We start from the raw sequence: 22520 nt of genomic DNA, 5'->3' as shown, positions 1-22520 counted from the left end.
GTCACTACCGTGGGAAGACTCAACATGACAGCGAGCAGCCCTGCTCTACACAAAGGCAGAGAAAGGAAAAGCCCAGCTGTCTGGAGCAACTGAAATCTTTTTTTTAATTTTAATTATTTTATGTATATGGGTGTTTTGCCTGCCTGTGTGTCTGTGCACCATGTGTGTGCCTTGTGCCAGCAGAAGCCAGAAGAGGATGTCCAATGTCCCAGAACTAGAGTTACAAAAGACTGTGGGCTGCCATGTAGGTGCTGGAGATGAAACTTGGGTCCTCTATAAGAATAATAAGTGTTCCTAATCGCTGTGCCATCTCTCCAGCCTAAATTATAGTAGGTCTTAAAGTAAGATGTATTGGACACAGAGAAACTGAACTGAGATTTGATGCTAAACAGGTAAGCCCTTCTTTCTACACATGTTTATATTTAAATCTGATAAAGATTAACTATCCATTTAATCATCAAAGGCCACTAACATAGCTATAAGCAAAATTTACAATATTAATAAAATCTTCAAGCCAGGCATAATAGTATACACCTGAAATCCCTGCATTTGGAAGGAAAAGGAAGGGATTAGGAATTCAAAGCCAAAGTCAGCTAGGTAGTAAGTTCAACACCAGCCTGGGCTGTACTATAGCCTGTCTCAAAAAGAAAAATAAATAAATAGGGGCTGGAGCGATGGTCCAGTGGTTAAGAGCCTTGGATGCTCTTGCAGAGGACTAGGATTTGATACCCTGCACCCAGGCTTCCTCTGACTCTAGTTCCAGAGGATCCAACGCCCTCTTCTGGCCCCCAAAAGCACTGCGCATATGTGGTGCACAGACATACATGCAAACAAAATACCCATATGCATAAATAAAAATTAAAGTGATTTTATTTATTTCTGCTTCATGTGCATTGGCGTTTTACCTGCACGTATGTCTGTGTGAGGTCATCAGAGACCCTGAAACTGGAGCTATAGAGGCTGTAAGCTACCATGTGGATGGAAACTGAACCTGGGTCCTCTGGAAGAGCAGCCAGTGCTCTTAACCGCTGAGCCATCTCTCCAGTCCCATAAACAAATTTTTTTAAAAAAAGTTATGATAAAAAAAGAAAGAAGAGAGAGAGAGAGAGAGAGAGAGAGAGAGAGAGAGAGAGAGAGAGAGAGCAAGAATCCTGAATTAGTATGGCTGCCATGCCATGCCCGGTAAACTACTGAATCTTCTCTCCACAAAAGTCCATCAAGTCCACAAGTGGGAATCTCCTCTTTGGGGGATTAAAGTTATTAGATGTTCCTATGGGTCAGATACTATGCTACACACTGGGGTAAAACAACTTACAAAAGGAATGAAATCTTTGCTCTAATGGGGTTAGAATTCGAGGAGTCAGAGAGAATCAGACAAAAAGAAGATGAAATATACACAGCGCATACTATATTTCATGAATCCTGCCATGCGCATTTCCTCTGCTTACAAAGGCTAAGCTCATGTCCTTCTCTTGGCAGGCTACACCTTACAGAAGTGATGGAGAAAGCTTGAGCCTAGCAGAGGGAGGCAGCAGAGCCCTGTGTGACATCTGAGCAAACTTAAAGAGGGCAAGGGGGGTGACACATGCCTCTAGGTGACACGACTCTAGGCGAATGAAGAAGCCAGCTTCCGAAAAAAGGAAAAATACAGCTACAAAATCCAAGTCAGATTATGGAAGGCCATGTGGACAGCCGGCCACTGTGTTGACTCCAGAGGGACAGCGTAAAAGCACACAGGCGTGCAGGCTTTGGAGCCAGATGCCAGCTCCTGTTCATCTCTGCCAATTCTACAGGACACCGCTGGTCAAATTAACGTCTCTGCCAAGCCCCAGCAGGACACCACTGGTCAAGGCCGATGCTCTTATTTTTTCCATCTCTAAAGCAGAGCTAACAACACTATCTGTCATCAGGTCGCTGCTGTGAAGACTGAGCCAATTATTACCGGATCTACATCTGTAATTCCAGCACTCGGGATGTGGACTCAAGGCTAACCTGAGTGAAACCCTGCCTCAGAAAACACAACAAACATTCAAACAAACAAAATACAAACTAAAAAAAATTATCATTATTATTATGGTACTGAGGGATGAATCCAGAGCCACACAGATGCTAAGCAAGCTTTCTGTCTATGTAGGAAAATTTGCTTGTTTGTTTGTGGGATTTTTTTTTCTGTCAGGGTGCCACTTAACTTGCTGTGTACTCTGAATTTCTGATCCCCCAAACCTCCAGCTCCACCTTCACCTCCTCCAGTTGATGTGATCACAGGGATCAAACCCAGGGCTTCAAGCAGAGTCGACAGTGCTGTACTAGTTTGATCTACACTTGCCTGAGCTGGGCTTCCAGCTCTAAGCGTGCTTCTAACACCAAGCTACAGCGACAGCCAGGAGGATCCTTTTTCGGGGGAGAAAGTCTTCGAGACAGGGTTTCTCTGTTTAACAGCCCTGGCTGTCCTAGAACTCACTCTATAGACTAGGCTGTCCTGGAACTCACAGAGATCCGCCTGCTAGGATTAAAAGCATATGCCACCACCTGGTAGGATTCTTTATACAAAGCCCTTTGAACAGAGCCTAGCAAATAAAGGGTACAAGTACTTGACACTGTTATTGATTAGTTGTGAACTTGGGTCTTGCTTCATTACCAATTTATACTTTGTTGTATGTGGCTTGGTTAATTGGACAGTAACGAATATTAAGGGTGTGTTGAGACACTGCTTTTCCAGAGTCTCAAAGGGCTTTAAAATCCTGAACATGATGTGTTTCAAACACAGCTGATCATGTCTACTCATTCTCTAAGGCAGTGATTCTCAACCTGTGGGTGGTGACCCCTCTGGGGGTGGAATGCCCGTTTTTGCTTTTTGCAGGGGTTGCATTATCAGACAGATCTCCTGCATATCACTCATTTACATTACAATTCATAAAAGCAGCAAAATTGCAGTTATGAAGTAGCAACAAAAGTAATTTTATGGTTGGGAGTCACCACCACATGAGGAACTGTATTAAAGGGCCACAGCATTAGGAAGGTCGAGACACAGCATTCTAAGGCATAGGCAACTGTCTGCCACCTGCCCCTCCAAGCTATATAACAATCTTGTGCAATGATGTTTCATTGTTTTTGCTGAGTTTGCAAGCTCAACCACTGAAGGAATTGGTTTTTTAACAACAATAAAAAAATGGATTTCAAAATAATGAATTTTAGTAGATGCTCTTGGTCAGGTTTTGTTTAGGAAATGGAAAATTAGCCTCATCCACTCAAAGTTTTAGACTGCAGAAATTTTACTGAACCACGCCATTCTCTTCCTGAATCCCAGAGTCAGAAGCACCTGAGTGTAAGTCAGTCACAGCTCCCTCGTGTTTGCTCTTGCTTTAGTAGTGAACAAGTGGTTCTTAAGCAACTACCATGGCGAATTCTGCCATATGTCAAGTACAAGCAGGAATAAGTCACTGTCCCTAACTCTCTTCTAAAAGTACCAGCTCCGCTGGATTAATACGGAACCCTCTTCTTAAATGAGGAGACCGCTTCACGGCTGCTCCCTGCTTCGGCTCCCTCAGATCCGACCTGGGGCATAAGTAACAGCTTACACCTTCTCTGCTGCCTCTTTAGACCCCAAGTAGTGAGACTTGAGAACAGAAGTGAGACTGAGGCTGGGGAGCACGGGAAAGTTTCCCTGCTTCACTTTGGAACCCAACCGTCTGTCCTTCGGTCCTTCCTGCCCACAGTACTCCTGCCCTAGGCACACTGCTAGGAAATAAAACAGGTCAGATGAGAGGAGTATTCTAGGTTGTGACAACTATATCCACCGCAGTTTAAAACAAGGTATTTTTAACAAGGCTTGTTCCTTAAAACAATTTTGAATGTCGAGGTCCTGTGTTCCGTTACCGAATAGCAGAAAGAGTTGTCTCTAAGCCCCTTCCAATCATACCAGCGCCTCAGCCCTTTAAGGTAGGACAAAGTGAGGCTTGGGGAGGAGGCGAGGTCAGGCCCAGGGAAACAGGGAGACTGTTAGGTGAGGTTCTCTACAGGCTTTACTTGCTAACTGCTGAGAATTTAATGGTTACTTTTTTTAGGCTGCAACAAAATGCCTCCATGGAAAATGTCTAAGGCAAAATGTCAAGCAGAGGACAATACTCAGCACACAGTACTGGCAGTGGTACCTCATGCCCTGTGTCCAGGCTTAAGACCTTGGACTAAAATGAACCCTCACCATGGCCTTTGTGGTACGTGTTCTGTAAGCCACAGGCAGAACAGACCTTCTCCCTTGGTATGCCAGTCACACGAACTTATTCAACCATTTATTCACCTATCCATCAAAATCACCCTGTATGATTGGTAAAGAAGAGCAGGCAGCTGATATACAAACGGTGTCACCAGGTCCTGCAGAGCCACTGCACACGGATATGCGTCTTGATGTCAAGGTACTCTCTGCTGAGATGCTGGAGTTGAGGCTTAAGGACCTGGCAGGGCTCAGCCTCACAAAGAAGCAAAGGGCACACTGAGGCAAGAGAAAAATGTCGAGTATGTGAGGGAGACAGGAGCTATAATGCCAACAGGTTTGTTTGCCAAACTAAGGAGTTTGGATTTCATTCTACAGAGAAGACAACTGACATATTTCTTCTTGGGCTCACCCACGGGTGGGCTGAGGGAAGCCAGGACTGAATGTAGACACACTAGTTAGGAAGCTACTGCTGGAACCTCGGAATGAAATGAGAGAATAAGAAACACCGACAAGCAGAGTATACGAGGAGAGGAAGGATTTGAGAACTCGTCTCTACATAAAAACTATACACTGACATTGGACAGGTGAAGGTGGAAAGCCCAAGTCCAGCTTCCTCCTGGTTTAGGGAATTATTTGGGTAGGGGTCCTACTGGGCATACTAGGGCATGCGGTGGAAGCATACTGATTTTTTTTTTTTTTTTTGAGGAAGGCTAGGAAAGACGAGTTTAATCTTAAACATCACATCTGAGACCCACGGGGAATTGAGACCGAGAGATGCATGAGTCAGTTGGCTCACTAGACTACCTTTCAGTGTCGAGACATTTACAAGACTATTCCAGAAGCACAGGAGCCTCATCTGGAAAGAACAACTATACCGATTTGGAAATGACATTTTGCATGTTAAAATAACAGTGAAAATACAGGAATCGAGAATTAATGGAAAAAAAAAACACCACCACCAACAACATTATGCTACTGGATACTTCGGAACAATTTATCTCTAATTTCTTACTAGAGTGAGGTGTAAACGCAGGGTTCGATGGGGGTTCCCTCTCACACTTAAAAATGAGCGGAGTTACCGGGTATTTAGATGTAGGAATTCCTTTTCGGGGGTTGAGGACCAAGAATTTTAAAAACGCGCCCTCCAGTGGTAGTGGAATGAGGGGTCTCTAGCACCCCCGTTACCACCAAACAAGCCCTGTGAAGAAATGCAATTTAGGGAGGATCAAAAGGCCACAGCGCTCCTTGCCGCTTACCAAAAGAACCAAACGAATCCTCCAGAGGCCCGGACCCGCCCTTACCTGTCACGCTGACCAAAGGATAATTTCACTTTCGACTCAACAAAATAAGCCCTCAGATCTGACAGCTTGCAGTCCGTCCCACTCGGCGACAAAACACCTAGCAGCAGCCGAAGCGCGCAGTCTAATCAGATCCTCCCGAGCCTACTGGGCTGGGCTGCGACCACGTGGGTGACCACGGCCAGCGACAGCGAGCGGCGAAGGGCGGAGGAGGGGGCGTGTCCGGTGGGGGCAGTGGGCGTGGTCTGCGGGCCAGGGCTCCCTCCTCTCCCCTTTTGCCTTCGCCCTTCGAGCCGCCACGTAACGCCACGTCCCCCGCGCATGCGCAGGGAGACTGGCGGCGGTGGTTGTTTCCGGGCTCTGGGGGCCGGAGCGGCTGCTGAGGAGGAGGCGGCGGTGGCGGAGGCCGGGGCGTTCGAAGCGCCGGCTCGGGGGGCTAGGCCCTTCGGGGGCGGGGGCGGCCGTGTTTTCTTTGGCTGAGGGGCTGGGGACGCCGGCGGCCGAGCGACGAGATGAATTTCCTCCGCGGGGTTGATGGGGGGCCAGAGTGCCGGACCCCAGCACACAGAAGCCGAGACGGTTGAGCGCAGCGCCCGGGGCCGGCTGGGTCCGGGCTGGGTCCGGGCTGGCAGAACGGGGCGTCCACGCCGCTCCCTTCGCCTTCCTTTCCCTGCTCGGACGCGCGAGCTCCCCACGCGGCGGGCCGCCTGGGCCGCGGTTGACAGGAGGGTTTTCGGGGACCCGGTTCGCCGACGGACCGCGGCCCTCCCCTCTTTCCCTTAACTGTCGGCCGGCCTCGGTGCCGGCTGCTGCCGGGCTCTGGAGGGCTGGAAGGAGCTTAGATCCCAGCTGTTGGCCGAGGGCGTGTGGCTAAGAATAAAACGATATTCTTGGGGGCACAAAGTCACCTGCTCCCGCCCCAGCGGCTGTACGGACAGACGTTTGCCTAGGGTTGGTGTGGTTCAGACTCCACTTGTAAGGTTCACCCAAATGTGTCATGTGGCAATACTTGTCTTGCACGCTGTAGTGATCTGCGCTCTAACCACTCTAGGGACTTTACTGCTCTCCTGGTGACACAATTTGTAAGTTTTTAATTACTAAGACACGGAAAGCCAGTGTTTGGTTTTATGTTTGGATACACTTACTGTAAGTTTGCATAGTCCATTGAGGATTACTGTGAATGGCATTATAAAAAGAAAGAGACTGACATCAGTTTAAATGACCGCCGTGCAACATTTTAAAGATCAACTTTGGGTAGCTGTGATACCTTTGTTTGGGGGTCCGGAAGGATACATAAAGCTACCCTGGAAGATAGGATAGGGTCTTTACTAATGAAGAGAGATATGAAGTAACTTGACCAGAGTCTTAGAGTGAGAAGTAAGCCTTCTGTAGCCTAGACTTTTGTGCTGATCCCTGTTTTCAGTTCTTAATTGGTGATTTTGGAAATTTACATGATGTTAAACCCACGAGTTCTGTTAGTACTTTTGGGGGAGATGGAGGAGCTCTGAGGATTGAATCTGGGGCCCTTACCACATACAAGGCTAACGTCTGCCACCGAGCTAGACTCAGCACGGTTAGAACTGGCTGAAGCCTGCAGGGCTCTTTGCTGCATTTGAAAGTCAGATCTCCTCTTTCTTTTTCTATCCGCCCCAATATTGGTTTCCCTTGTCCCTTCCCACATGGCAACAAGACTGCTGTTACTAGAAACCAGGGACTCCTGAAGATTGCCATAGGCACAGCCCATCTCTTCAGCCTTTCTATGTTGTCCGGTGTCTGTGTGTCTCAGACACACAAATTAAGAGCTTGCTTGAAGTTAGACCCTGATTTGAATCCAGGCTTCCACCATTGATTGAGTTGACAGATGAGGGAAGGCTGACACTTTCTAAGTAAAATGGAGAAGTGCTGGCTCCTGGGGATTATAATGAGTTCTTGAATGAGAACGAAAGTGAGGCCCATAGGAGATGCTCAGGGAAGGGCAGGTGTAGAGTGGGAATTCCCTTCGGCCTTGTCACAGTGACTCTTGGGAAAAGTGATTGATAGTAGAGGAATGTAAGCTGGACGGGCTCCTGCTGGATATATAGGTCAAGCTTCCTTATTTGACAGTCCACTCTGTAGAGCTGGACTGGAACCCTTCCGTGCGGTGCGTAGATGATCAATTTCAGATGATGCCCAGTGTCACCATGAGGAGATGTGAGCTGGAGAGACAGCGACGAGTCTTGTTGCTGCTCAACTCCGTGTGCACGCAAACTGGAAAAGTGTTTGCTTTCTAAGGAGAGTGAGTTTACTGAGTTACAGTGTGCTCAAAACTGGCCCTGATTCTCTGAGGAAGTACAGCAAAGACCCATGGGTGTCTAGTTCAGGATTTATAGAGCATCAGAGGAGTGCACGGTGTAGTATTATTAGTGCTTTAATTGGAGATATTTGATTGCCCTAGATGTTTGACTTGAAAAGGCTTTGAACTGCATAACTTGTGTATCATCATGTATATTATGTAGATTCTCCATCTCTGAAATGGACTTGTATCTTCTTCAGAATGGTTTTCCATCTTTCTTTTCATAGCTTTTCCCAGTGGAAAGTCTCTTTTATCTGAATCCTCTTTTTTTGTTCTTCAGATTCTGTCATTAATTTTTTTCTCTAGTGTGCACCCCTAACTTCTTTGTCAAGAAACTGCAAAATAATGTCTTTCATCACAAAACAACCATTGCTCTATAACTTGGGAAACAGGTCTTGTTCTTCCCACCATTGCTATGCGTCCCAGCCCCTGTCTTCCTATCACATATATTATCGTCCTTTGCAGTGTCTTTTTTTGTTCAAGGGTCAGGTGTATTTCAGGTTTTTCCCTAGTAATATAAGCACTATAAAATTTTTTTCCAGCCTTCACTGAGCTAAATCCCCAATTCCTCTCCATAAAACAAACATTTCTAATGAATTACTTAGAGTACTATTTCAAATAAACAACAGACATTACAGTCAGCAACTTTCAAATATTAGGTTTAAAGAAATAAATGACATTTTATTATTTTAGAGACCCCAGTTGAACTAAAATCTCTTGTATCAGACCTTTTACTTAGAGAGTTTTCTAATATACTGCTTGCGTTAGCTGTTTCCTGCCTATACTTTTTTCTTCCTTTTTTGTGGGGTGTAAGGGAATGGGGGCTGCGGTGATTTGGGTGCTAGAAATTGAGCCCATGCTGAGTGTCTTCTAAATGTGGAAGCGCTGTATTGCCGGATGTGTGTGTGCCATGCCTAGCCTCAGCTGAGAGTGACTTTGGACTTGGACTTGTTCTTCAGAACCAGCCAAGTAGTGAAGATCTGTGTTTGTATCACAGATCATGAGCACGTTTGTGGAATAGGGGATATTTTTAGTCTCTAATTTTCCACTCTGTATTTTAGAGTCTACTACCTTTTAATATGCCCCCCTCCCCCGCTCGAGGTAGAGAAAGTCACTATGTCTGATGACTGTAACCTCTTGCTCACACGTTCTTAGTTTTACATCTCCTGTCATTTTTAAAAGGTGGGTTCTTGAAATTCCATAGAGATGTGATATATTTGATGATAAATCATTGGAATGCTTCTGTTTTCAAGTTAGATCCTGAGCCATGAAAGTGGCTGACAGCCGAAAGCTAAGAATTCCTGCTCTGCTGTAGGCGTCTCTTTGGGGGTTGATAATGAACTGACTCAAAACAGAAAGACTAGCAAGCTAGATGCAGGTGTACGTTCTTTTATTAAATTCTTAAGTGACGAACGTGATCGTAAATTCACAGTTTTGAATTGGCCGGTTAGCTCAGCAGATAAGTCACTTGCCATGCAAGCCTGGCAGCCTTCAGGTCTCCAGAACCACAGAAAGGTGGGAAAAGAACCTGCTTGACAGAGTTGTCCTCTGACCTCTCTGCACGCACACCTGTGTGATCACACCACGCATGTCTGTCTGTCTCTCTCTCTCTCTCTCTCTCTCTCTCTCCTCTCTCTCGTCACACACACACACACACACTAAAAAAGGTTTTAGTTTTCAGTTTGGTTTGATGAGTGTGTGATTAGGCACATCATAGTGTTAGTGTAAGGTGTATGCTCTGAAACTCCTCTTGGAGTTGCTGCTACATATTCTACGCTAGTAACTAGGTCGGTGCCTTAATTGGAATGTTTTCTCGCTTGGCTTGACTTTGCAATAACAATGTCAGAGACAAGAGAGTAGTTTGCCTCTGATGACTTTTATGTTCAGGAAAAGTGTCCTTTTTGACTTGTTGTATTAGATTTGAAGTTTAATTACATAAATTGGTTTAGGCGCCTTTAAAAAAAGAATCACTTAAAATTTACGTGCCCCTAACGTTACCAAGATGCGTCCAGAGAATGTTATTTACAGCCTTGTGATTGTCCTAGAAAACAGTTTGTTACCAAAGAAGTGTATTGTCTGATGGTCACAAATGAAACAGGAAAACCCTTCTTATATGGAGCTATAAAGGGTGCTTTTTCATAGTTTTCTGTCTAGTCCCTGAGTGTGCACCACATATTGATTGTGGCTTCAGTAAACTTCGTGTATCTACTAGTATTCTGGGAAATGTACAAAGGAAATTGTCCTAGTAGGTCTATACCTGGGATCTAAGTATATAATATGCTTATCTAGTTCCTGTTTTTCAAGAATCTTCCATGATCTGCTGCTCTGTACCTAAAGAATAAGTGTTGAAGCTGTATGATTTGGGGTAAGTAATTACACTCATCCTGAACTGGATTATCTCCTAGAGAACACACAGTTCATTTTTAGAGGCTTGTGTTTGTTTGCTTGTTTTTTGAGACGGAGTCTCGTTTTGTAACCTAAGCTGGCCTTGAACTTAGAATTCTAGTGCTTCAGCTCTAATGCTGGGATCGTAAACTACCATTCCTGGCCTGGAAATTCTCTGTACAGAAAATTTTGTTTTGTTTGGTTTTTTGAGAAGGGTTTCTTTTTAGCTTTGGAGCCTGTCCTGGAACGTGTTCTTTATAGACATCTGGCTTCAAATCACAGAGATCTGCCTGCTTCTGCCTTCAGGTGCTGGGATAAAGGCATTGTGCCACCACCGCACCGGCTATACAAAAATGTTATGCTGACTCTTTGGCTGTTCCGAATGTCATGGGGGAAGTTATCTTTTTTTTATATCAGAGAAGTACTGTCACATTCCTTGTATAAAGTATTAATCAACTTTAATTTGAAAACTTATATGTGTGGGTTTGTTTTGCCTATAAACGTGTGTGTGCCTAGTGCCCATGGAGGCCAGAGAGGTCTTGGATCCCTGGAACTGGAGTTTCAGACAGTTATGAACTTCCATGTTGGTGCTGGGACTCTCTTAACCATTGAGCAATCTCTCTTGCCCTGTACTGTTAGATTTTTAAAGATGCTGTTATTTAAGACAGGCTGTTGGGTAGACAAATTTCATGATAGTCTTGTTAAAAGGTTTTTTCCTTTTAGGAATAGTTCACTTGTGGGGAAAGCAAGGACAATACATAAAGTGTGTGTGTCTGCAGATTCCAGTGTGATTGTGATAGAAATGGACTGTGTTGTAGTTGAGGTCATCAGAAGAGAAAAACTTACCTTTTTCATTTTTCTCATCTTCAAAGTTACAGAGCTGCATTGGAAACAAATCCCTGCTCTTGTAGTGATTAACCATAACATTTTTATACTATTACTACGTTATTAACAAGTAACTGTGGCCAGCCGTTCTACAAGAGCTAGTTCCAGGACAGGCTCTAGAAACTACAGGGAAACCCTGTCTCGAAAAAACCAAATAAATAAATAAATAAATAAATAAGTTAACTGTGTGGTTCACATGAAGTATTTTAGTCCTACCAAGAAGAGTCTTCCTTGGGAGTTCTTTTTTAGGAAGGTACAAACTCTGTTTCAACTTTCAGAAAGCATTAAAGTAACTTGTTACTAGGTGGTTAAACAAGTCTTGTTAAGTTAGTGAACATAGAGGGTTTTTTTAAAGATTTTTTTAAATATTTATTTGTTTTTATATGTATGACGATGTTTTGCCAAGATGTATGGTATTGCATTGCCTGTGTGCCTGATGCCCAAGAAGGCCAAAAGAGGGTGACAGATCCCCTGAAACTGGAATTAGAGATGGCTGTGAATCACCATGTGGATGCTGGGACCTCTCTGCAAGAGCAGCAAGTGCTCTAATTTAAAATGAGCTATTTCTCAGTCTGTGATGTCACTGTCTTGCAAATTTAAGTTAACCTTCATCCTACTTTTATGTGACCCTGTACTCCTTTTGCCTTTTGACAACTTTTCGTTTCTGTTGTTTTTTTAAATTTTTTTTTATTATGGGGAGCATGCGTGCCATGGCACAGGTATGGAGGGCAGCTTTGTCGGCTTGTCGAGGCGAGGCTCCCTCCTCATTGAGCCATCTTTCCAGGCAGCCTTTCATTTTCATGTCCTTCTGTTTTCTTTCCTACTCACAGCTATCCCCATTGCTGTTTTTGGGAGGGGGATTAGTCTCATTTGTGCATTAATAAATGACATTACAAGCCCCCCCCCCATTTTTAGTTTTAATAAGCAGGTCATTCAGTTACAGTTCTGAGTAGTCTCAGTTGCCTGTTAGTGGGTTATTTCATGTTACTTGCTGAATGGAATTGTGAGTCTCAAGTGCAATTATTAACAAAAAGGTATTCTAATAATCACCCATGCTAATTTCATGATTCAAGTGCTTTATTGATGAGACTTTTTATTTTTGAGGTGGGGCCTTCAGTCTGTAGCCCATCTGGTCTCGACTCAGTCCTCCTGCTGCAGCGTTCTGAGTAGCTGGATCACAGATGTGTGCCACCACACCTTGGCTGTGTGTGTGCATATACAAATAATACCAGTGACCATTACTTCTGTTTGACTATCTCCTGCATTTAGTTAGCTCTCTTTCCAGAGATAAACCTGTACTAATTAAGCATTAAATCTTCTCATCTGGGTTAGATTTTACTCAAATTGTTTTTCTCTTTAAAACTTTTGGGGGGCTGGAGAGATGGCTCAGACAGTTAACAGCATTGGCTGCTCTTCCAGAGGAGCTGTGTTTTCAATTCCCGGCACCCACTGGCAGTTCACCAACTGTCTGTATCTCCAGTTCCAGGGAATCTGACACCCTCACACAGACTTACATGCAGGTAAAACACCAGTGCACATAAAATAAAAACAAATCCTTGCCATTGTATAGCATTTTGTTGTTTCGTATAAGAGCCACAAACCTTCATTGCAGGTGAAAGCACCAGCGAGGCTGGCAAGGCAGAGGAGAGCCCAGAGGCCAGAGCTGAAGCCCTGGCAACCTCTCCAGGCTAAATGATGGTAACTGGCATTCAGCAGTAGCCAGAAATGCCATGGATGTAGGCCGGGGAGCCAGTTTTAGATGGTCTGCAAAAACTTTTGCTTTCCTCCTGCCCCCACTCACTCATGTTCTGTGTTTGCTAGCTGCGGGCCCATGACTTTGTCTCTAAGAGGTGGATTGTGGACTAGTGACAGTCTTAATTGGGACTTATGAAGATAAGTAAGTTTAAAAGCATTTAAGGATCCATCTAGCATGCGGTAAATACTGCAGTGACCATGCGTCTTAGTTTTCTGTTGCTGCGAAGAAACACCATGACCAAAGCAAGCTGGGGAGGAAAGTGTTTATTTGGCTTGCACAAGTGCATCTAGTTACTTTAAGAAGTCAGGGCCATGAACTGGAGGCAGGACTGATGCAGAGGCCATAAAGGAGTGCTGCTTCCTGAACTTTATCGCCATGGCTGTTAGCCTGCTTTCTTATAGAACCAGGACCACTAGGGATGGCACCACCACAATGGTTGGGCCTTCCCTCATCAGTCACTAATAAAGAAAATGCCCTATGGGCTTGCCTACAGTGGATCTATGGAGGCATTTTCTTAATTAAGGTTCCTTTGTCTCAGATGACTTTAGTTTGTTTAGTTGGCATAAAACTATCCAGCTCACCATATTTTACCAATACAGGTTAAGTAGCATTTATACATCTCTGAGTCAGGATATAGCCTACAGTTGTGGGTTAGTATTGTTATCCTGATGATATACATAATAGTGGGTCTCACAGTGGTGGAAGGAGGGGGCTGAGCCTTGCAAGTTGTCCTCTGACAAACATACTTGCACATGCAGTAACAATAAATAAAGTGTGGAGCTAGAGGAGAGATAACTCAGTGCCTCTAAGTCCTTGCTTCTCCTACAGAGGACTGGTATCCATTCCCAGCACCCACATGGCAGCTCACAAACTGTCTATAACTCCTGTTCCGGGGTGGGGGTGTCTGACACCCTCACACAGACATACATGCAGACAAACACCAATGTACAAAAATCACAAATTATTTTTAAAAATTTAAAGGAAGAAAGAATTATTTATGGGTATTTAACTGTCATTTCAGTACAAGACATCACTATTAAGATTCCCGACGAGGACTATTTCTCTCTTTTGAAGTACTTAGTGCTTGAGGACCACTCATGGTTGAACTGTAGTAGGTGCAGACTCCATCACAGCACTCTGTAGGTAGCACACTTGGTAGCACAGCACTTAGGAGTTCAAGGCTAGCCTGAGCTGAATGAGAACCTGTAGGGACTCTCCAGCCACCACGGCTGATTGCTGAAAGGAGAAAACAGCTTCAGGAACCACAGGAGGACGTGTTCACAATGCTAGCATTCAGTGTTTGCCGTTTGTCTCTACTTGAGACCCAAGCAGCTAACATTTGAACACTTCACCTTTGCAATTCTTCCTTCACTGTTGGAGGACCTTATCACCTGCTGCTCATATTCAGGGTGACTGTGACTCATCCTCCCAGAAGGAAGTTGTCATGCTGCCTCTCTTTTGACAGCTACAACCAAATGAAAGAAAACACATTACTCATACTCAAATCCTATAAAGATTTGACCATTTTTGTTCAGACACAGGTCTACATTTTTTATTTTTGTAGCATTAAATATGCTTAATTTCTATTTCGAACTTTGTAACTCAAAGACTCCAAGTGTTTTTCACTGCTGTGTAATTGTGCTCAGCTGCTCATCTTTCCTGATGGCATCTGTGCATGGCTACCCACACAGAGCACTTTGAGACTCCCTCGAAATATGGTATCAAGTGTGATCACATTCTGCTCAACAAATTATAACTTCAAGGTCATGTTTTTAAATGAAGCTCTGTGTTTTATCGTTCCTCTTTCCACTTGTCCTCAGCCTGGAATTTGAACTTGATAGTAATAAAGAAACCTCATCAGTTCAAATTAGCATAGTACTGGAGGTGATGGCTAGACCCTTCAGGGCTCTGAGGGGCAAAGTTCCCTGCTGCCAACTAGCTTGTACTTTTACTAGACAAAGGGAAACTTCTTTCTTCTTTAAGCCTGTCTACCTACAAGCCTTGCTCACAGAAGCTAAACCACTGCTGTTAAATACCTCATTCTATGAGTAACACAAACCCAAGCTCTGGGAAAGCACAGGCTCAGCATGTCGACTCAATCCTTAGTGTAAGTGCACACACACCTGATCCTGAGATAAATATTCTGTTTGGGGGGGGCAAACCATCATTTTCATTGAGTAGATTGATGATGATAATAAGTATCCAATATCTATTATTACATATTTTAAAAAGCAAATCTTAGAGTAATTGTTTCACTTTTGAAAAGCTATCCCTTTGTATATACATATTTATTGGGGAGAAAGAAAAGGGAAAAAAAGAGATTATTCCTGAAATGGGACATAACATAAGACATCAATTGTAGACTATACATTGATTTTAATTATTACAAGATTTATTTTGTTTCACTAGTCAATAAGAAAAAAAATATGAAGAAATCTCAATTAAACCCTCCTTTTTACTCTGCATATCTAACACTGATGGCTGGCTTCATATCCTTTGCTTAACTGTCCCTGTTGGGTCAGTTGTGTTCTAGCAAGCCACCATGGACATAGAATTGGCATGCATCCTCAAGTACTCCTCTGAAGGAAAACCCAAGGTCAGCTTCCTTTGAGCCACTGGTCATATTTTGTCACACCAGTCCATACAAAACCTTGTTTTAGCCAGGGTCTAGTGACATCTCTAATCCCAGGACTCAGAGGCAGAGGCAGTGATCTCTGTGAGTTCAAGGCCAGTCAGGGCTACAGAGTGAGATCTTGTTTAAAGAAAATTGAAACAAAAATCACTCAACCAAAATAGCCCCATTGTTTTTTTGTTTTTTTTTTTTTTTTTTTTTTTTTTGGGTTTTTCGAGACAGGGTTTCTCTGTGGCTTTGGAGCCTGTTTGGAGGCCAGGCTGGCCTCGAACTCACAGAGATCCGCCTCTGCCTCTGCCTCCCGAGTGCTGGGATTAAAGGCGTGGCGGCCACCACCGCCCGGCCCCCCCATTGTTTTTCTTTAAAGATGCTTCATTTAAAACATGTCTTTATTTAACTCAAGGCCAGCAGTACCTCATGCTGAATGGAACCTAATTTTTTCTTTCGGACACCTTCCTGTGCATAGGAAAAGCCTTCAAACACAGCACCCAGGAGGCGTGTGTTACAGAGAAACCACCAATAGCAAATACAAAACACAACAATTATAATACTACACCGAGCATAGAACGAATTTTATTTACACTGAAAAGGTCTGGATGTGGAGTCTGGGAGGTCTGTTTTTTACTGCTCTGCACTGTCCTCAACTGTCCTCAGACGAGCAAGAAAGCACTGCAGTCATTGATTTGTGGCTGCAGATATGTTTTAGTGAGTGTGTAGATGAGGGAACCGATAAGGATGCAATGTGTCCTAAGTAGAGTTCCAAGTCCACTTCATTACCTATAAGTGGAAGTATCTAAACAAGATGCATTCTTGAGATTACTTAGTTTTGTTGGTCGATGGTGGCACTTGCTTTTAATCCTGGCACTTGGGAGGCAGAGGCAGGTGGATCTTTGTGAGTTCTAGATCAGCATGGTCTACAAAGTGAGTTCCGGAACAGCCAGGACTTACACAGAGAAATCCTGTTTCAGAAAACAAAAACACAATGAAAAAAGATCACTTAGTATTTAAAATTTGAAGACATAAAAATATTCTATTTCAACATAAGGAATAATAGCATATCTAGTATTTGAAAGTTATCTGACTTTATTATATGCGAAATTTTAAGCTAGCTTTGAAAAATTAAAAAATGTCATATGAAAGTACATTTCTATCTTTTTTTGAAGAACACTAGCTTGAAGATAGTTAACATTCTATTTTATGCAATGTAAAAAACAGTTTTTAAATTTGTGTTTTATTTAGCTGTGTATGTGCATGTTTGTATGCATGTGCCATGATGTGCATGTGGAAATCAGGGACAACTTGTGGGGTTAATTCTCAGACCAGCAAGCTTATCGACAGACACCTTTACCTGATCAAGTATCTCACTAGCCCAGGAACAAAACGTCTGAAACTTCCATTATGAATTGAACTTCGCAAAGGTTGTCTGCTCTGCTTTCTGTAGAAGCTCTGTAGTTCTATAATGATACATTTTTTTTCAGGATTTGGGGGTTTGGATGGGATATTTGTCATTTTGAATATCTAATTTTTCAGTACAATTTAAAAATACATGTTTGTGGGTAGGCAGGATTGGTTTCTGTTGGTAAAGACACTTGCCACCAAACCTAAAGACCCTTAGTTCAATTCCTCAGACCCACAGGGTGGAAGAAGAGAGTGGTTTTCCACAGATCATATCCTCTTAACTTTGACACAAATACACATGCATGCATACATATACATGTGTACATACAAAATGAATTTGTCTTACATACATACTTTTGCTTCTGTGGGTTATTTACCACTACTTCTATGGCTTTTTTTTTTATTGCATGATGCTCTTTTTTATGTCAGTACGGTTGATTCTTTTGAAACAGCTACAACTGGGTTCACCAAATAATATAACCGCAATGTATTTGACTTTTCCTCACTTAGTAGACAATTGTTTAACATTTTCCATTGTATCTAGTGCTCTGATGTTTATTTTTAAGCTCAGTTTGAATTTAATTCCTGCGAATTATTTAAAATAGAAATATTCTGTCTTATTTAGAACTTTAAAATTGGGGGCTGGAGAGATGGCTTGGAGTTAAGGACACTTCCTACTCTTCCAGGGAATCAAAGTTTGATTCTCAGCACTCACAAGGCGGCTCACAGCTGTCTGTAGCTCCAGTTCCAGGAGATCTGATGCCTGCTTCAGGTCTCCCTAGGGTACCAGGTGGGTGAGTGGTGCACAGACACACATGCACACCAAATACTCATACAGATAAATTAAAAAATAATTTTAAAACGCTTTTAAAAGTTAAAACTTTCTGTCCACATTTTGCATTTTCTTAGCACAGTGCATAGTTGCACAATGGAGGGTAGCACAGTGACATGTTAATAATGCACCATAACCTGCTGGATTTGACCCCTCTTGGTTGCAGTCATCCTGAGAAGCACGTTACAGAGCTCCAATCCCACCAATGACTTCTCTTCATTCCTCAGCTGCCTTGACTTCCTTGTGTGCCTTCTCACTTGCCCCTCCCACTTTCAAGTCTCTTGTATTGAGGGAGAGGAAAACCGCTGTAATTTGATAATACTATCTAAATAAATAGACTGGGAAAAACCACTTCCTCAGTGTCCCATTTGCTGATTTTCTCCAGAATTAACTGCTATAATTTTGGGAAGTATGAACCTTGGATTTCCTTTTTTTCTTGTAATGCTGTTTTATTTTTTATTGATAGATTCAAAAGCTCTGTGACCGAGTAGCTTCATCTACTTTACTGGATGACCGAAGGAATGCTGTGCGTGCTCTTAAGTCATTATCTAAGGTTTGTAACACTAAACTATTTCCTCCCCACCCCGTGTATGGCTGTTTGTCTGCAGGAATGTATGCATCACTTGCATGTGTAGTGCTAACAGAGGCCTGAAGAGGGTGGAGGAGTTACAGAAAGTTGTGAGCTGCTATGTGGGTGCTGGGATTCAAACCCAGGTACTTGGAAGACGTTACCCAGTGCCCTGAACTACTGAGCCATCTCTACAGCCCCAAATTACTATGGTTTTTTTTTTTTTTTCAGTTGTGCATTGGTAATAATTAGTAATAACACTTTCTGTTTTTCTGAGTAGAAATACCGTGGAAGTGGGAATCCAAGCTATGGAACATCTTATCCATGTGTTGCAACGGATCGGTAAGTTTTGTATTGGGTTTTTTTTCTTCTAATTTTTTTTTTTGAAACTTTTAATTTGTTCCTGTAGTTAACCATTCATCATTCCAGAAGATGAGTAACATTAAGTCTACTACATTTCTTACTCTGGTTCTCTTTTCAGTAAACATTTATTGGATACTAGGGACAAGCACAGTGCTAAGCATCAGTTTGAGACATAAAAGTAGGATAGAATAACCAGACGTGGTAGTTGCAGCACATTGTAATCAAATCATTAAGAAGTGCAGGTAGGAGGGTTAGGATTTAAGGTCATCGTAGCTTCCTAGCAAGTTCTAGGCCAGTCTAGGCTACATGTGATCCCGTCTTGGAAAAAAGGCGGGGAGTGGCTAATGTTTGTAAATTATAATGGCTTTAAGATTTTGATTGTATTGGGTAAATGGATATACTGATACTCATTTGCAGAAATATATGCTACAGTATGTGAGTTAAATAGTCTTTTTCCTTTAGGACAGTAAATGCACAAGAGTGGTTATAAATCTGGCATTGTCTTTTAGAGAGTGATAACAGCCCTATTTGTTTTTAGGACATTTTGTCTGTATTTTTCTGTTTTAATTGCTTGTGCATAGATAGTTTTTATATCTTGCCTCTGACAAAATGTCTATAGAGCGTTAGTTGTTGTCACACATTTCTACTCCACTGACGATCCCACTTAGGACCTCAAATTCAGAATCAGGACTGGGGAGACAATTGTTGTTGTACATGTTCCCAACACCCACATAAAAGCTGACATGGCTCTTTGCTGCAGGGAGGAGACAGGGGAGATCTCAGGGCCACAGTCTTGCCTGGTCCTCCCACTCCTGCCTATCTACCCACTTCAGCTATGTTTTCTTCTGAATTTATCCCAGTCAAAAGTACCCTTTCTTGTGTTAAAAACCAGAAGCTCCCTGCTGAATTCATCCCTGTAAGCCAAAGAAAGACAGCATGTTTTCAAACCCCTCAGTTATCATCCCTTAAAATCATTTTCCTGGCTTTTTGCTGTGTTACAGATATGAAAAAGTTCTTTTCAAAATTTATTGTTTCAGAGTTTCTGGGTGGGGATTGAGGGTGACTTAGATAAGTTGACTGAAGGCCTCTTAGTGTAGTAGAAATATCAGCAGATTACTGCAGTCAGCTTGATGTGCTGGAGGGTTCAGTCACATGGCTGCTGCCCAGAGTCCTCAGCACTCCTCCATGTTGCTTTCTTTAGCCTGCTTGAGTGCACTCTGATAGAAGACGGTTCTGGAATGTCTCTGGAGCATGTGGTCCAAGGGAGCAAGGAGACAGCCAGTACAACTCCTGCTACTTACTCTCAGGTCACTCATACTGTAGTCATCAGAAATGAGGACATAAGTTGCCCCCATGTAAGGGGTGGACTCATTAAGCCTCTGACTTCTGAGAGCTGCATCAGAGAGCTTTAGACATCATCTAAAAATACTACCACCTTTTTAAACTGTATTTTTTGCCTCTGATATCTTTGTAACCTATGCTTTTATCGTGTTTTACCCAATTCAATGTAGTGTGAAATCCAAAATCAAATTTATTTTTTTAATTGGTGTGTGTGTGTGTGTTGTTGTGTTGTTGTTGTTGTTGTTGTTTTTTAAGGCAGATTTTCCCTGTAAAGCCCTGACTGTTCTAGAGGTTGCTCTGTAGACCAGGCTGGCCTTGAACTCAGAGATCTACCTATCTGCTCCCTCTAGTATATCATCACTACCCGGCTATTTTGTATTTTCCAAGTACAAATCTTAGACCCTTTTTAGGAAATTCTATTCAAATACTTTATTTATTCTTATCATTGGAATTACTTAAATGATCAGCTCTAGGATCCACTTGTCTCTATTCCAACACTGGATCACATGCACACACAAACCATATAGATGTGTATGTGGGTGCTGGGGATTCAGATTCAAGTCCTCGTGTTCACATAGGAAATGGCCTTTACCCACTGAGCCACCCTCCCCAGCACAGGTTTCTTGGGGATTAAAGTCAGGGCCTTCACATGCTGCACAGATGTCCTACCACTGAGTTGAAGACCCAGTCCTGAGTTGTGAGCTTTTAGGGGCAGCCCCGGTCGTGTTAAAGAAAGTCTCTTATGGTTCGGGATTCTCATTTGTCTCTTATAAGATGTGTTTCAAAATTTCTCAGAAACAGAGTCATGAATAATTGTGTAAAATCCTTTTTTCTTCAGTACTCCCATCTCTGATAACCTGCGCTGTCATCTACGTTCTCTTTGTCTTTCCTCACGTGGGACTCTTTGGACCTTTGGGACATTCTTTCTCTGGATGCTCTTACACAATCCTCCATAAGAGGGAAAATCTGACAGATTTTGAAATTTGTCAGCAAGTATAAAATCTTGTGTTTCTTGATTATATAAATTTGCATATTTACTGCAAGGATTTATTTTTGAGGAGACAAAATATAGAAGAAGTTGGACTACAGACAACACTATTTTACATATATATGAATGACATGTACATAAAATTAACTGGCTCTCTGCTCACTAGTTTTAAAGTTTGGTTTACTTTATAAATATATGATTGTTTTAATAAATACATGCACTTCTGATCCTAACTCCAGTGTATTTGCCCTAGCTAGAGGGTCATTTCCAACATGGCAAATGTCAAACATAGAAGTCTTTGCTGGGGGTGGGGGTGGGGAGCAGTGGGATGCAGGACCGTTCTAGATTGGGAATGTCAAACAGTTAACTTCATACATTGTTCCTTTAGATGAGTCTTAAAAAAGAAGTTGTGCAGAGATAAGTGGGGATTAAAGCTGAATGCAGCAGCCTAGTTCATTTCTTCCACGGTAGGTGAATTAGTCCTTCCCTTTCTATTGGAACAGGTGGCTCAAGCCTAAAACCTTTTTCTCATAATCACTTAGTTCAATGTTTGTCTTTGAATGCATTTAAGCTATATGGCTCAATTGTTTCATCAAATTTATAAACAAGAATTCCCTGTATCATCTAAAAAAATAAACACATGCACACATACACATAAATATACACTCATGGTTGCTAAATGAATTATCCTATCTAGTTTTTTTTAAAGTTTTTTATGGATATGGGTGTTTGCCTGTACGTGTCTCTGTGCATCATGGGCATGCCTGGTGCCCATGGAGGTCAGAAGAGGACATTAGATCCCCTGGGGACTGGAATTATGGACAGTTTGAGTGCTACCATATGGGTGCTGGGAATTGAACTAGCGTTCATCTAGAAGAACAACCAATGATCTTAACTTCTGAAACTATCTCTCTAGCCCTTTTGTCTGTCCATTTTTTAAACTTAGGGTTTTTTTTTTTCCTACTTGACACCGTGTTAGGATTCTGTCACATATTCTTTTCGGGGTGGGGGGAGAGATGTTTGTCTGTCTGTTTGGTTGTTTGTTTGTTTGTTTTAAAGGCAGGATTTCTCTGTTGTAACATCCCTGGCTACCCTGGAACTTATTCTGTAGACCACGCTGGCCTCAAACTCACCTGCTCTGCCTCCAAGTGCTTGGACTAGAGGCGTTGCACCACAACCACCAGCACATATTATTTTAAGATACTTTTTCATTGCTGTGTCTTATGTGTGTTATTTTTTAACTAGACAAGTGTTGATTTCTCAGTTTTACAATTCTGTTCTTTCTGTTGTTTGTTTGTTTTTCTTTTTGGTTGTTTCGGTTTTTTCAAGACAGGGTTTTTCTATATAACCTGTCTGTCCTGGAACTCAATCCGCTGGCTCTCTGCTTCCCAAGTGCTGGGATTTAAGGTATGTGCTACCACTGCCCAGCAGTTTTTACAATTTTTAAAACGATTTGTTTTTACGCCGGGCAGTGGTGGCACATGCCTTTAATCCCAGCACTTGGGAGGCAGAGGGAGACGGATCTCTGT

The 22520-nt window shown here is 42.7% G+C and overlaps 1 protein-coding gene across 1 annotated transcript in view; it reads left to right on the top strand.

Annotated features, from left to right (window-relative positions):
• The first annotated feature begins 5887 nt into the window (after nt 1–5887).
• Uso1 (USO1 vesicle transport factor) overlaps nt 5888–22520 on the top strand; it is a 70910-nt gene continuing 54277 nt past the window's right edge. Inside the window, 4 exon segments of the mRNA XM_038335309.1 lie at nt 5888–6090; nt 18198–18284; nt 18580–18587; nt 18589–18645. Coding sequence (XP_038191237.1) covers nt 6046–6090; nt 18198–18284; nt 18580–18587; nt 18589–18645 — 197 coding nt within the window. The 5' untranslated portion in view covers nt 5888–6045.

The sequence above is a fragment of the Arvicola amphibius genome, chromosome 1 (assembly GCF_903992535.2).
Source record: "Arvicola amphibius chromosome 1, mArvAmp1.2, whole genome shotgun sequence".
Classification (NCBI taxonomy): domain Eukaryota; kingdom Metazoa; phylum Chordata; class Mammalia; order Rodentia; family Cricetidae; genus Arvicola; species Arvicola amphibius.
This window is presented reverse-complemented; position numbering and strand designations above follow the sequence as displayed.